The sequence below is a fragment of the Mustela putorius genome, unplaced genomic scaffold (genome assembly GCF_011764305.1).
Source record: "Mustela putorius furo isolate JIRA1106 unplaced genomic scaffold, ASM1176430v1.1 tig00000081_pilon_pilon_pilon, whole genome shotgun sequence".
Taxonomy (NCBI): domain Eukaryota; kingdom Metazoa; phylum Chordata; class Mammalia; order Carnivora; family Mustelidae; genus Mustela; species Mustela putorius.
In genome coordinates this window covers 1,678,740-1,692,934 of record NW_025421272.1, presented here as the reverse complement: position 1 = coordinate 1,692,934, position 14,195 = coordinate 1,678,740, and the positions used below count along the sequence as shown (strand labels likewise).

At 45.4% G+C, this 14,195-nt stretch overlaps 1 protein-coding gene across 1 annotated transcript; it reads right to left on the bottom strand.

Moving 5' to 3' along the window:
- Positions 1-604: 604 nt before the first annotated feature.
- Positions 605-13,080, bottom strand: YWHAH (tyrosine 3-monooxygenase/tryptophan 5-monooxygenase activation protein eta). The gene is made up of 2 exons (XM_004766358.3): positions 12,742-13,080; positions 605-2,077 (listed from the first exon to the last, which is right to left on the bottom strand). Exons 1-2 carry the CDS (start codon positions 12,826-12,828, stop codon positions 1,424-1,426), a joined length of 741 nt encoding a protein of 246 aa, XP_004766415.1. The 5' UTR covers positions 12,829-13,080; the 3' UTR covers positions 605-1,423.
- Between the last annotated feature and the right edge of the window lie 1,115 nt (positions 13,081-14,195).

The window sequence follows — 14,195 nt, the reverse complement described above, 5'->3', positions numbered from 1 at the left end:
TATCTACCTTGAGTGTTAAGTATCAACCAACATTCCAGCAGGGTGGGTCAAGCCACACCCTCCCAAGTTAAGCAGAGGCTTGACCTTTCACTGGTCAGGCGCTATATACTGCGGAAGACTGGCGCACTTTCATCTGCTCAGCTCCCATACCAGCACCAGTTATCAGGAAGAGTGGATCAGAGAGGCTTTGTGGACTAGGGTCACAGAAAACAAATGAAAATTCACGAGTCTAATGTGTATACTGCAAAATGTGTAATGGAATTTGAGAGTAAGAAAACTTACTATGCCAAAAATGCTTGAGTTTGGGGCACCTGGGTGGCTCAGTGGGTTAAGCCTCTGCTTTCGGCTCAGGTCATGATCTCAGGGTCCTGGGATCAAGCCCCACGTTGGGCTCTCTGCTCAGCAGGGAGCCTGCTTCCCCCTCTCTCCGCCTGCCTCTCTGTCTACTTGTGATCTTTCTCTCTGTCAAATAAATAAAATCTTAAAAAAAAAAAAAATGCTTGCGTTTGAGACTAAAACCAGGATTCAAAATGGTCATCTGTTAGAGAGCTCCTTTGTGGGGGGGAGGGGGATGGGGATGAAAACCACACACATAGACATAATATCCCCAAAGCAGCATTTATTTACCCACTGAATTCCAAAACATTTAATTTAGAAGTCTGGCATTTCATATCACCCATCTTGATTGATGTGGGCTGACACACGTGGTGCTGTCAGGATACACAAGGACAATAGCCAAAGAGTTACAAAAAATAAATCCATGATTCTTAAACAATCGCAACCAAAAAAAAAAAAAAAAAAAGTTACAGGTATCAAAACTTTAGATGCATTGCATTGAAAAAGAAGGTCTGTGCACATAATTTAAAGAGGCAAAACAAGGCGCTACTGAAACTTCACGTTAAACAGTTTATTATAAAGCTGATGGAAAGGAGGAGTGGTCTCTTTGTAATCAGCTTCCCTTAACAGTTTTCCATTAGCTGAAGAAAGAGGTGGGAGGGGTGAATTCATTTTTTGCATGCACAAGATGTATACTGCTTAACAAAACACTATCGGCTTTTTTTAAATGGATCATTTAAATATCAATCGTAGCCTGTGTTGGCTAATTCTTCTTTCTAAACTTCCCCATTGCTTTTGCTTGTATTTCACATAGATCAATAGGCATAGTAGAATGCCTCATTCAGAACGCCCCAGTCTGCACAATTCGAAAAGAGAGCCCCTATGGGCTTAAAGCAACCATCAATCCAGCAATGCCCATGAAGATTTATCTGAAACTGCTTCCCAAGGGGCAGGAGAGCAGATCTGAGTAGCTGTGCTGCCAATACAGATAGGTTTAGCACTAGATATTTAGTGATTGTGGCAAGGAAGAATCAAGTGATGATGGGGGGTGGTGGGTGAAGGGAAGGCCCAGGGCCCCGAAGACTCTTCAGTTGCCTTCTCCTGCTTCTTCATCCTGCTGGTCGCTCGTCCAGAGGGTGAGGTTGTCTCGCAGCAACTGCATGATAAGCGTGGAGTCCTTATAGGAATCCTCATTTAGTGTGTCCAGCTCAGCTATGGCATCATCGAAGGCTTGTTTGGCTAAGAGGCAGGCCTGCTCGGGTGCATTCTGGATCTCATAGTAGAACACGGAGAAGTTGAGGGCCAGACCCAGCCGGATGGGGTGTGTTGGCTGCATGTGCTCTTTGCTGATTTCAAATGCTTCTTTGTAGGCAGCCTCAGAAGCTTCCACCACACTGTTTTTCTTCTCCCCGGAAGCTACCTCTGCCAAGTAGCGGTAGTAATCACCTTTCATTTTCAGGTAAAATACCTTGCTCTCATACTGGAAATCATTGCAGTTCTTGATGAGGAACTTGTCAAGCAGAGCCAGGACATCATTGCACACTGTTTCCAGCTCCTTCTCAATCTTCTCCCGGTAAGCTTTAACTTTCTCCAACTTCTTTTCATTTCCATCAGCCATGGTTTTCTGCTCAATGCTGCTGATGACCCTCCAGGAAGATCGCCTGGCACCAACCACGTTCTTGTAGGCCACAGAGAGGAGATTTCGATCTTCATTGGAAAGAGGTTCATTGAGCTCTGTCACCTGCAAAATCCCCAAAAGATAAACAATGAGATCCAAATCCAAAACTCTTAGAAAGAAATCTGCCTTTGAACCTAATCAACAACCCTTCTCAAGCCAGCATGGACAAGCTGGAGAAAAAACAGACATGGATCCTGTCTGAAGGAAGACTGTAGTCTAAAAAGAAGAAATAAATACTTGAAACAAAATATTCAGGGGCGCCTGGGTGGCTCAGTGGGTTAAAGCCTCTGCCTTTGGCTCAGGTCATGATCCCAGGGTCCTGGGATGGAGCCCCGCATCGGGCTCTCTGCTCAGCAGGGAACCTGCTTCCCTTCCTCTCTCTCTGCCTGCCTCTATGCCTACTTGTGATCTCTGTCTGTTAAATAAATAAATAAATAATCTTTTTTTAAAAAAAAATATTCAGTGATGGGGCACCTGGGTGGCTCAGTGGGTTAAGCCTCCGCCTTCGGTCGGGTCATGATCTCAAGGTCCTAGGATCGAGCCCCGCACTGGGCTCTCTGCTCGGCAGGGAGCCTGCTTCCTCCTCTCTCTCTCTGTCTACTTGTGATCTCTGTCTGTCAAATAAATAAAATCTTAAAAAAAAATATTCAGTGATAAGGGATTTCAGAAATTCTTAATTCAGGCCTTTTAAGATGTTGCCTTCATCTTGGCAGAGGTACAGGGATAAATATAATCATCTAAAGATTGGTACGTAGTAGTGAATGAAAAAGCCCTGAGGTTCAGCTATTCTGCAAAAGGTATTGTCAACAAATGTTCAAAGACTAGAGACTGGGAAGTACATTACAGATTCTACTTCCAACTTTATATTCTAGAAAGAACCAATCATACCTCCCTCAAATATATATTAATAGATAAGAGATTCACAGATGAGATCAAACACAGGTCAAGTGGCCACAGTTTTGCCCTGAGTTGGTTACACAAGAAAATCCCAGCTTACACTGAGACCTCCCCCAATCCAAATGGATACATTAGTGACAAGAACGTGCCACCAGCCTCTCCTAAAAGCAGAGGCTGGGGGCATGTTGGAACTCTCCAGTTCTCAATGTTTACCTCTTACTCAGCAGTAAGCTCTACTTAGCTCTACCTGACTGACTGGGCATCAAGATAGAAGCACCAATTACTTTAAGGAGCAATGTTAAATTTCCTAAGCTGTAACTTTAGGTAGTTCATGATGCCAACAACAAGTGAGCCAGCTATGTAGTTAGTAAAAAGGGTGCTGGACTTTGCTGTGTTGTTTAATTGTGTCACCCAAAGTTACAATGAAGTCCTAACCTCAGGACCTGTGAATGTGACCTTATTGGGAAACAGGACCTCTACAGATATCAAGTCAAGATGAAGTCATCCTGTATTAGGGTGGATCCTAAATCCAGGGACTGGTGCCCTTATAAGGAGTGGGAGATTTGGAGACACACAAACACAGGGAGAATGCCATGTAATGATGGAGGCTGAGACTGGAGAGATGGGTCTACCAGCCAAAGAACACCAAGGATTACCAAGAGCCACCAGAAGCCAAGGCAGAGGCAAAGAAGGATTTTTCCCTAAAGCCTTCAGAAGGAGCACAGCCCTGCTGACACCTTGATCTTGGACCTCTCACCCTCCCAAATGCAATAATATAATTTGCTATTTAAGCTACCCAACTTGTGGTACTTTGTTTGGCAGCCCAAGGGGACTAACACAGACTCGGAATCAGAAAAACCCGGGTCTGGGTCCCAGCAAAGCCACTAATTTTCTAAATTGACATCTATCTTTATAAGGTAGGGGGATTCCTTAATTACATAACTGACTGGTAAAAGTCTTTAATTTTCAGGAGAAGAAAAAGAAAAATATTTAGGAAACCATAAAACACTCAACAGAGAAAAATATTACTTAAACTGTAAGGACAGAAACTCCTACAACTGAGGGGAAAGGGGGAAAGGCCAGGTTCGGTGGAGAAAGTTATTAACAGCATATTAAAATAGACATGCTTTAACGTGGATTGAAAAGACTGAGCAGCAGAGAATCAGAAACGCTTTTAAACTTTTTTAAAGATCCAAAAAATTAACTCAAGGACATAAGCAACAAATACAATCATTATGTGTAAAATTAGAAAACTTGTGCTAAGTTCTTCATTGTCTACTAGCAATCTCCTCCCCAATAAAAATACCAAAATTACCCCATTTCTCTGTCCCCAGCACCCCTACTTCTTTGCTACAAATCCCTAGCCTAGGATTGTCTCTCCACCTCTGCCTACTCAATCAACCCAATCCCACTTTCTTCTTCAGTGTGATCTTTGGCTACTGGCTGCTTCTGCCCATCCCGTGGGAGGGCTGCCTGCAAACCAGGTTCCTCATTCCTCCTCACACAGAGATTGAGTAGTCTCCACACTTCTCTCCATGATTTGCCCCAGTCCCAGGCAATCTCTCTACTAACCCCAAATCCATGCTCCCTTCAAATCCAGGTGAAGACCTGTAACCCCACTTGTTTCCTCCTCCAGTGAGTTCCTTCAACACATACTCATATTTATTTATTAGAAAAATAAAGAGACTTTATAGATATTTGTGAATTTGATCTTTTAAGGAAGCAATCCTTATAAATCAAAATTCCATCTTGAATACCCTGGCAAATCTCAGACTGTTGAATCCTCTCAAATGACTCACTTTTCCAGTGACAATATTCAGTAAAACATGAGGCAAGCACAGAATCACAGAGCTCCTTAGATCCTGCAGTAAATCACTTGACGTTAAAAGGCAAAGGTTATCCATAAGGAGTCAATAAGATTTCACCCTGTGGCTAATAAAGCTGCTAGCTAGACTCACAGACACACCAAAGTAACTCCCCAGAGTATATCTTTAAAATTGCGTGCATAGGGGCACCTGGGTGGCTCAGTGGGTTAAAGCCTCTGCCTTTGGCTCAGGTCATGGTCCCAGAGTCCTGGGATCAAGCCCCGCATCAGGCTCTCTGCTCAGCGGTGAGCCTGCTTCCCTCCTTCTCTCTGCCTGCCTCTCTGCCTACTTGTGATCTCTGTCAAGTAAGTAAAAAATAAAATCTTTAAAAAAAAATAAAATAAAATTGCATGCATATGTGAATACAGAACACCCTTAACGGTGTTTGTACAATAGACATTATCATAACTAAAAAACAAACAAACAACACAAAAAACCCCATAAGAAATACAGAGTCTAGCCTGAGTAGCTATGTGACCTTGTCTGAGGATCAAAAGCAAAACAAGGGGCACTGGTCTAAATTATTTCCAAGGACCTCTTCAGCTCTAATATTCTAGGATTCTGTTTTTCCTGAGCAATAACAAAAGGTGTGGAAAGGCAGGAGGTTGATATTGGTGTAAATGAAATTTGGTTGTATCTGTAGGTTTCAGGAATTCATGCAGCCCTTCTCCATCAGGAATAAACTGCCCAAAAAGTCTGCTGGGCAATATTTATAATGACACCTTCCCAAGAAAAATCATTTACTAGGAGTATTAGTGTTTATGTAACTATCTGGTTTCCTGCCAGTCTGAATGAATCACTATCAGCATCAGCTGAGTGTGACTAACAGCTAAGCAAGCATTGTTCTTAGAACCCCAGCCAGGGCCTAACTAGGAAATAACTGGATACATTTAAATATAGTATTTTTAAGACTCCTGGGTTACAACTCAGTTAAGAAAGGGAAACTTATGGAAGGAAGATCATTTTATCACTTGATTGGATAACTGAAGTAAAGGGAGCTTTCCCCAGATTGGAAAAGTATAGACCGAAGTGAAATCAGACAGGCTACTAAAACAAACAAAATTTATAGCCAATCTTGATTTGTTAGCACCAGTTCCCAGTATTTCAAATTCCAAACTACTGGAGGCAGGAAAGTCTGGTCACACATCAAGAGAAGTAGACATTGGGAGGCAATGTAGTACAAGAAAAAGGAAAACCTAACTACTAGTCCCAACCCGGCGCTAAGCAGTGGCGTGGTCCTCCGCATGCATAGTCTACGGAGATGATTTACTGGAGCTTTACCATTAGAAGTTTCCAAATGGTTTCTAACTGGGAACGTGAAGCAAAGCCTAGACACAGAATTTCCGGGATACAGAGCCCTGCCCAGTGGTTCTCAACCTGGTCTCTACTCCAGCCAGTTTCAATAGCCTCATTTCTGCCACACATCGGCTACCCTCAGGGCAGCCATTCTAGACACATCTTCATGGGGCAGCACCACCTCTGAAGGACTCCTCACCTCTGTTCAGTCTCTCCGCCTTCCTGTTCGCCATTCCCCCACCTAGTCCAATTTGCCCTCTTTCTGAAAACCTGGAGTTGGTGGACCATTCCCATTTATAAAGGCCCCTCTTTCCACCTCCCTTAAGGATTGGGCTCCAGGCCAGACATTCAACTTGTGTCCTGACTGAGGTCCTTACCATACCACCACCTTTGGTTGCACCAACTCCCCTGGCGGGGGTGGGGGGTGGAGGCAGTGGGAATCACTTCACCCCTTTCCTTGGCTCTAGGACCAGACAGCAGTACTAAAGTTACAAGCAACCTTAGAGGCCACTAACTCATTTATCTTCCTATGACACCATTCGTTTACCCAAAAATCCCTAAGGGCCTCCTCCCACTAACTGGCCAGGCAATAAACTATGTGTTTGTGGGTAAAAATAGACCCAATGCCAAAAATAGCCCAGGGACTATTTGGGAAAATTTAAAAGTTCTTAATCTGGGAAACATCCAACCTCAAAAGTAACACTGAGCAAACAAAAAATGCCCCCCAGGATGGATTGCCAGGCCACATTGCCAAAGTCAAGGTAAAGGTTACTTCTCCTAAAGGACACTTCCATCCTTCAGGGCTACACACACCCACTACCATCCCACCTTTTAGTTACCCACACCCACTTGCTACTAACAAGCTTGCATTTGATATAAGAGTTGGCAAAAGGAGAAAACAATTCTCATGAACGATGAGGTAAACATGCCACATCATAAAATCTTTAGGATTCATTGGCAGAATCCTGTATGTATTAAAGAGGAGGGGGGAAAAATAAAGAAAAAAATGGTGAGTCAGGGAATGAGAGCTTTTTTAACGATTTCTCCCCAATTTACTACCCTCCAAGTAAAGATTTTGCCTAGTCCCAAGCTGGCAAACTACCCATCTGTCACCACTTGCCCAGGCCTGGATAGATCACTCCCTGTCCTCAGAACAAGGCTGCAGTTCTAGAAAGCCAAAAGGAAGCTAAACTTCAAGCTTAGCTTGGTAAGTTCAGGTAGTTAATATCCACTCAAAGCCTAACATTAGTCAAAGAGCCACCTTTGTATCATGGAGAGACTGCCTTTTCTTACTCTTAACATAACTGAGCACTTCTGTAGGACTGGCAAGGATTAAATCCAACGCATCTGAATGGCATTACTGCGTGCTACTGTCCCTGGAGGTACCAGCACTGAAAGCTTCAGAAGTTATGCCAGGTTCCGATCACAGGCAATGGCCACCACCCACAATGGGGAAAGTCACTGCAAGAAGTGGGAAGAGCACCCAATGGTGGGGCAGTGGACAGGCAGCCTCAACCTGGACGCTAGGAGGAATTCTACCAATAACCCAGACAATGAAATATTAAGGCCTATCAGCTTATAAAATATATTTTTAAAAAAATGTGGAGAAACAACTGGTGCCAAGTACATGAAACAATTCCCTAAAATAGGAGTATAATTTAACATAGTTCTGCACTTCCTAATTCATAGCAGGAATTCAAATTCAATTAAAACTTTGCTTCTTAAGCTAAAAAAAAAACTCTTGGTCTTCAGAACAAGCAAAATCCAAATGTGTGAGTCTACCTTTTACACTCCTCTGCTATAGCTAAGAACCATACGTGGTAGATTGTTTTTAATCAAACTTGGCAAAAATGACTTACATCTGATACGTGAAATTACTTCTTCACTAAGCCCACTTGTGTAAAGGGCCTGCAAGTTAGTCACCAATAATGACTAATATACCAGAATGTATACTAGAACTATTATCCCTTTCAAGATCCCAGGGTCCTGGGATCGAGCCCCGCAGGGAGCCTACTTCTCCCTCTCCCCACCCCTCCTCCCACTCATGCTCTCTCACGAACTCTCTCTTTCACACTCAAATAAATATCTTTATATATATAATTTATAATTTTATATAATTATACATAATTTTTTATGTGTGTGTGTGTGTGTATATATATATATATAAAAAGTCCCTTAGCCTCATAGGCCATTATTACATAGCGGCTAAAGTGAGAGTTCTAAATTTAAGAATTCAAATTTTGGCTTTACAACTTGATCTCAAAAAAATCAACCTCTTAGGGGAACCTGGGTGGCTCAGTGGTTGGGTATCTGCCTTCGGCTCAGGTCATGATCCCAAGGCCCTGGGCTTGAGCCCTGCATTGGGCTCCCCGCTCAGCGGGAAGCCTGCTTCTCCCTCCCCCACTCCCCCCAGCTCGTGTTCCCTCTCTCACTGTCTGTCAAATAAATAAACAGAATCTTAAAAAAAAAGATTTAACCTCTTTAACCTCATTTGTAAAATGAAGTTAACTATTCATAGTCAGTTCATCCAAAGTTGTTGTGAAAATTAAATGAGAATGTACACATGGGAGTAACAGCTACCATTTACTGAATACCTAATAAGTAAAATATAAATTCCATAAATTTGATGAACTGTAACACAGAAAACGTATTTGCGGTATCTCCTTCCAAACCATTTCTGTAAGTGTGACACTGCATTCTACCACTAATATGAAATTTCAAAGCTCTGTGACCTATTCACCATCTGAAATCCTTTTAATTGAAGCTACTCCAAGAACCCAGAACCTTCCTTCTTTCCTTCCTCAGCCAATGTATGGCAAAGCAATACTTACATTACAAATTACCACCCAGTGGGAAATCATGCTCTCTAGTTTATACATATTTCAAACTACAGCACTGATGTGGCTTTAAGATTTCACACTAACCACAATTTTGGTCCACCTCAAAATCAGACTTAGTTTTAATATCTGCAACACGGGTTATGTCTTACCCTGAGCGACTCAGTCGAGCTCTCCTTTTATATACCACCTGCTCACTTCCCCACTTCTCATAATCTCACAGCTGTTGGAATAAGAGCCTTTTGCCACTGGTGGGGCCAAGTGCCTCTTCCTCTCAAACTGTTTAAGTTGAAGCTTTATTTCTTGCACTCAACATTTGTACAGCTATTCTTCAAGTCCTTCAGATATATTTCTCTGTCCTTTGTTAATTTTGTAATCAACTGTTATTAACAGTGTTAAAACACACCATGCTATCCCAAATAATCTTTGATGTTTAACAGATTCACATTTACAATCTGTTTTACTGTGCTCGCTTCGGCAGCACATATACAATCTGTTTTACTATAAAATAGATGATTTAAGGCAATTAAGAGACATGAATGAATGATGTCCACCCATGAATATTCACCAGAAATCTGGTTATTTGCCCTCTTTCCTTAAATCACTAAGTCTAATGCACACTGTTATCCCCCTTTATAGGTTTATTTTGGTTTATTTCACTTTCTCATAAGATGGTATGATACCCATGTTTCAGAGGTTACAATTTGGGTAAGGTCATTCCAAGACCAGCCGAGAAGGAACTGGGTTCTTAGAATCTTTCACAATGCCTCTCTTCCCAATGTTTCACCTTTTCAAGTTGCTAGGTATGAGATGAGGAGATCGTGAAGATACTCCTTTAGTTCACTTCAGAAGCATTTCTTGCCTCTTCAAATTATGGGGTGAGGCAGGGAACTGCAGTTCTCAAATGAGTTGAGGCAACAGTATTGTTTCCAAAATGCACGGTTTTTCTTAAAGCTTACCAACACCATCCTCCAGGTGACGCTGGCAGCATAAGGAACATCAATGATTATAGGCAGGCATTATTAGGTGACCATTTGAATTATAAAGAAAACAGAAAACAAGTTAGAAGAATAAAGACTGAAAAATGACTTGATAGCAACACCTGCACTTCTAGTTTTACACTTCAAAGGACTCAAAGCCCAAAGATGTTAGGTCCAAGGTTACAGCGTGGTGACATTGGAACATCTCCTCACTCAGGTGTGCTAAGTCTACGCTAGAGCAGTCTACTTACCTGCCTTTCCACCACCCCAAAGAAAACCCACATAAATCCAGATTACCAGATAACCCACGTTACCAGAATCCCCTCTTTCCAAAAGCTCTACGTTAAGCCTACAATATTAACAAAGTGGGGACTGAGACTTCCCAGTAACATTAAGAATTTAATGTACAGGGGTGCCCGGGGTGGCTCAGTGGATTAAGCTGCTGCCTGGGTGGTTCAGTGGGTTAAAGCCTCTGCCTTTGGCTCAGGTCATGATCTCAGGGTCCTGGGATCAAGCCCTGCACGGGGCTTTCTGCTCAGCAGGGGGCCTGCTTCCCACCCACCCCATCCCACCCCTCCCCCACCACCCCAACCTGACTCTCTGCCACTTTTGATCTGTCAAATAAATAAATAAAAATCTTAAAAAAAAATTTAATGTACAAATATCAACTTAGTAAGTAGAACAGAAACTGTCTTCCACTGAACCCTGCCATGTCCTTTCCAATGAATATATTCCATTAATTTAGATGACAAAAAACTTGACTTTTTAAAAGGAGTTACAATGAAGGAATCGTTTTATCACAATTCTCAGATGACATAACTGGAGCTTGGATTGATTTTTCAATGCTGGATGGCTTATCCAACCCATCAATCATTTCAGAGAGATACTACAGATTCTCAATACACAGGAGGGTTCATTAGTTGCAAAATGCCACCTTTTGGCCTCAGGGAAAAAAAATGTGTGAACACAAGTTTCTAGCTACAGAATAGCATTATTCAAGCCTGCTTATGAACACTAGAATGCCAGTTTTGTTCTCTCCCCAACCTGAATTTCATTCTGGTTACATCTCTCAAACCCTTCCTTACTTCCCATTTCAAGTTGCCTCAGGTTTCCTGGAGCTCCAGAATGTCCTTTCTTGTCGTTTTCTCTTAACCTCAAGTCATCTTTCTTCAAGCCCCACTCACAGGGTGAACGAGGGCCTCAGGAAAATGTCTGGAGAGGCCTCAGCCTGCACAATCTCAGTACCACTCCGTTAGTGTGACTTGCTGTGTGAAGAGAAGTGGCTCTTATCCCAAAGAAAATTAAGCTCAGAACCCCTTCAGAGAAAATGTATTCACAGTAGATTCTGTAAAATTTGCAAAATTAATACATTTCACATTTGTGTCCTTAAAGAGGGCCCCCTGAATTACAAAGCTTTAGATCCCAGACCTAGATTGTCCCTGGTTTAGACAATCTAACCCCTGAAAGCATGCCAGGGCTCAAATCAGCACCACCAATTTATCAACAAATGAGTGGTAATGCTGGTTTCCAAACACACCTAGTGCAATATTTAACAAGGACACCACTGGAAAGATATCTCTTGAAATGTCTTTCTTAGCTGGAAAATCCTCAATACTAACTTCAGCAACGTATTTCATTTGATATTAATATCAAAAGCATTAAAAGCAGTTTTTCACATGATTCTGAAATTTTAGGGAGATTTGTAGATTATAAGAAATCTCACAAGACCATCAAAAGGACAATCGAGCCATTAATTCGGGACAGTAACTGTCAGGCTTCAGCCCCCTAAAAATTGCCATGAGGGATGTTAGGGTGCAGATTTCTGAGCCCCGACCCCAGAGATGCAGAATCTTTAGGTCTAAGGTGGCCCAGGCGGATCCTCCCAGGTCTCCAGAGGATATACGCTGGTTAAACATAGCAGGTTGGTGGCCGTCAGCTGTAGCTCTACCACTGTGTGACCTTGACGCAGAGAAGTAATGTTCATTTAGAGAAAAGGTAAAATAAAGGTAAGAAGAGCAGTAAGAGGATAACAGGAACTCTTAGTCTCATATATGCAGGTGGTGTCTAATCCACGGTATGTGCTAGGGTGTGGCTAGGCACGAGTCCTTCACCGGAAATCAAGCTGCAAAATCAATCTATGAAGATCTCGGGAACGCAAACGCACACAGCCCTGTCTTGCCAAGAAGTCACGTCTCATTTTAATGTCCAAGCATTTGCTCCCTCCATCGGACCTAGGCGTGGGGCCCCACACCCGCCGCCCGCCGCCCTCCAGCTCGCGTCCACGTCTAGACTGCAGGATGGGGGTCTTCGCACACAAAGCCAGACCCGGGCGTGGGAAGATGGAATAGAGAGCGATTCCGTAGAGTAGAGCATAACAGATTGGAATCAAAACAGACTTCAGGTCGTGTGGCAAAGAGAACCAGGAGACAGGGTGCCACTCACTAGATGATTCTTTATTACAATTTGGGGTATGGAGGAAGGAGAGAGGGACGTGAGCCCCCACGCTGGGCAGAACGGTCTAGAACGAGGAATGTGGTTCTCTCACGTTTCCTCAGGCACCCTTCCCCCCCCCCCACGGCTCCGAGCTGGGATGCCGCGACCCCCGCCCACCTGAAAGGGGCCACTATCACCCACCCATCCTCGTGGGGCTACATTCCTCCCCCGAGACCCCACCCGGGCCCGGTCGCAGGAAATGGCGGGGCGGGCCCGGGAAGCGCGGGCTGCTGGCGGGCGGCCGCGCCCAGCGAGGTCGCGGGGTCGCTCTGGGCCGGGAGGGAGATGCCGCCCGACCGCCCATCCTTTCCCTACGCCGGGATCCCCAGCCGGCCAACCGGGCCTCCCGGCGCGCTCACCGCCTTCATGGCGGAGGCCATGTCGTCGTAGCGCTCCGCCTGCTCGGCCAGCCGCGCCCGCTGCAGCAGCTGCTCTCGGTCCCCCATGTCGCTCGTGGCTCGGCCTCGCCTCGCGCCTGCACCGCTCGCCTGCCTGCTCGCTCGCCCTGCGTCCGCTCCCTGGTCGCCGCGGAAGCCGCCGCCGCGCACGCGCACTGGCTCGCCGGCCGGCCCAAGGCTGCAGACTGCAGGCTCTGCCGCCGCTCCCGCCCTCTCGCTGGCTCGCCCCGCACGCTGTGGCTCGCGCCGCCGACGCCGCGGAGGGAGGAGAGGCGGCGGCGCGGGGGGATGGGAGGATGGAGGACGCCTGCGCAGTGGGAGCAGCCGGGCCTGGCGGCGGGGAGCGACCGGAGTGGGAGGGGGGAAGGGCGGGCCGGCCCTAACGGTCTATTTCAAGGTGACGTCACCTACTATAAATAGCTGCCGCCGCCACCGCCGCTGCTGCCCCGCCCGAGAACTGCGCAGGCGCCCTGTCAGTGCTGCATTTTACCGCCGCATAGGTGGAGGTGGGAGAAGGAAAAGTGGGGTGGGGACTGCGGATCCCCAGGAACGGGCGTGGTGATGGCGATTGCGTAGGTAGCTCAGTGGCACAACTCCTCCTTGAAGCGCATCTCTGAGGTCAGTTTGGAGGTCTGGCTCCAGATGGACCCGAAAATCAAATAACCCTTCTGTTTGGAGAAGCCAGGAGGCCGTGTGCCCCGGGGGGCGGGCCGGGGCCGCCCTCGCCGTCCTGCCAGCTTCGACCCCAATCTGGCCCATGCGCTTCTTGGGGACGCACTCTGCGCTAGGATCCGTATTGGCCAGGGCATTATCCGTCCGAACTTTGGGGACAGCACCCCACCTCTAATCCCAAACACGAATTTCACACCCTCTGCAGAGCTGTGCTCCAACCCCGACAATGGACTTTGGGCATACTGTGCCTTCCACGAGAGGAGGAACAGGTTGGCCTGACTGGGATGAGTAACATAAGTACTAGGAGCCAGTCCAGCGCTAGGCATGTATAGGCATAAACATAATTAATCCTCACAACCCACCCTGCAGGTGGGCACAGCTGGTCTCCCCATTTTTCAAAGCCAGATTAGTGACTTACTCAAGGTTACTTGAGTAACCCCTAAGTGGTGGAGCCAGGATCTGAGTTCAAACCCAAGCTGAACTTCCTTCTGTGGCAAGGGGTGGCGGGTGGATGGGCTGACTGGTCACTAAGCCCATCCAGCTGTCGCATTCTATGCTAAGGGTCCCTCATACCAGGCCTTGAGCTGGGCCTCAGATGAACTAGGAAAATCCCAAGGACTGAAACATAGCCCCACTTGAGTACAACATACCAAGGGAAAGACCTTAGGCTCTTTGAGAATTTTATTGCATGCTCAGCACTGGGGGAAGGAGTAGCTACAGAATAATTAAGATATATTCTCTTG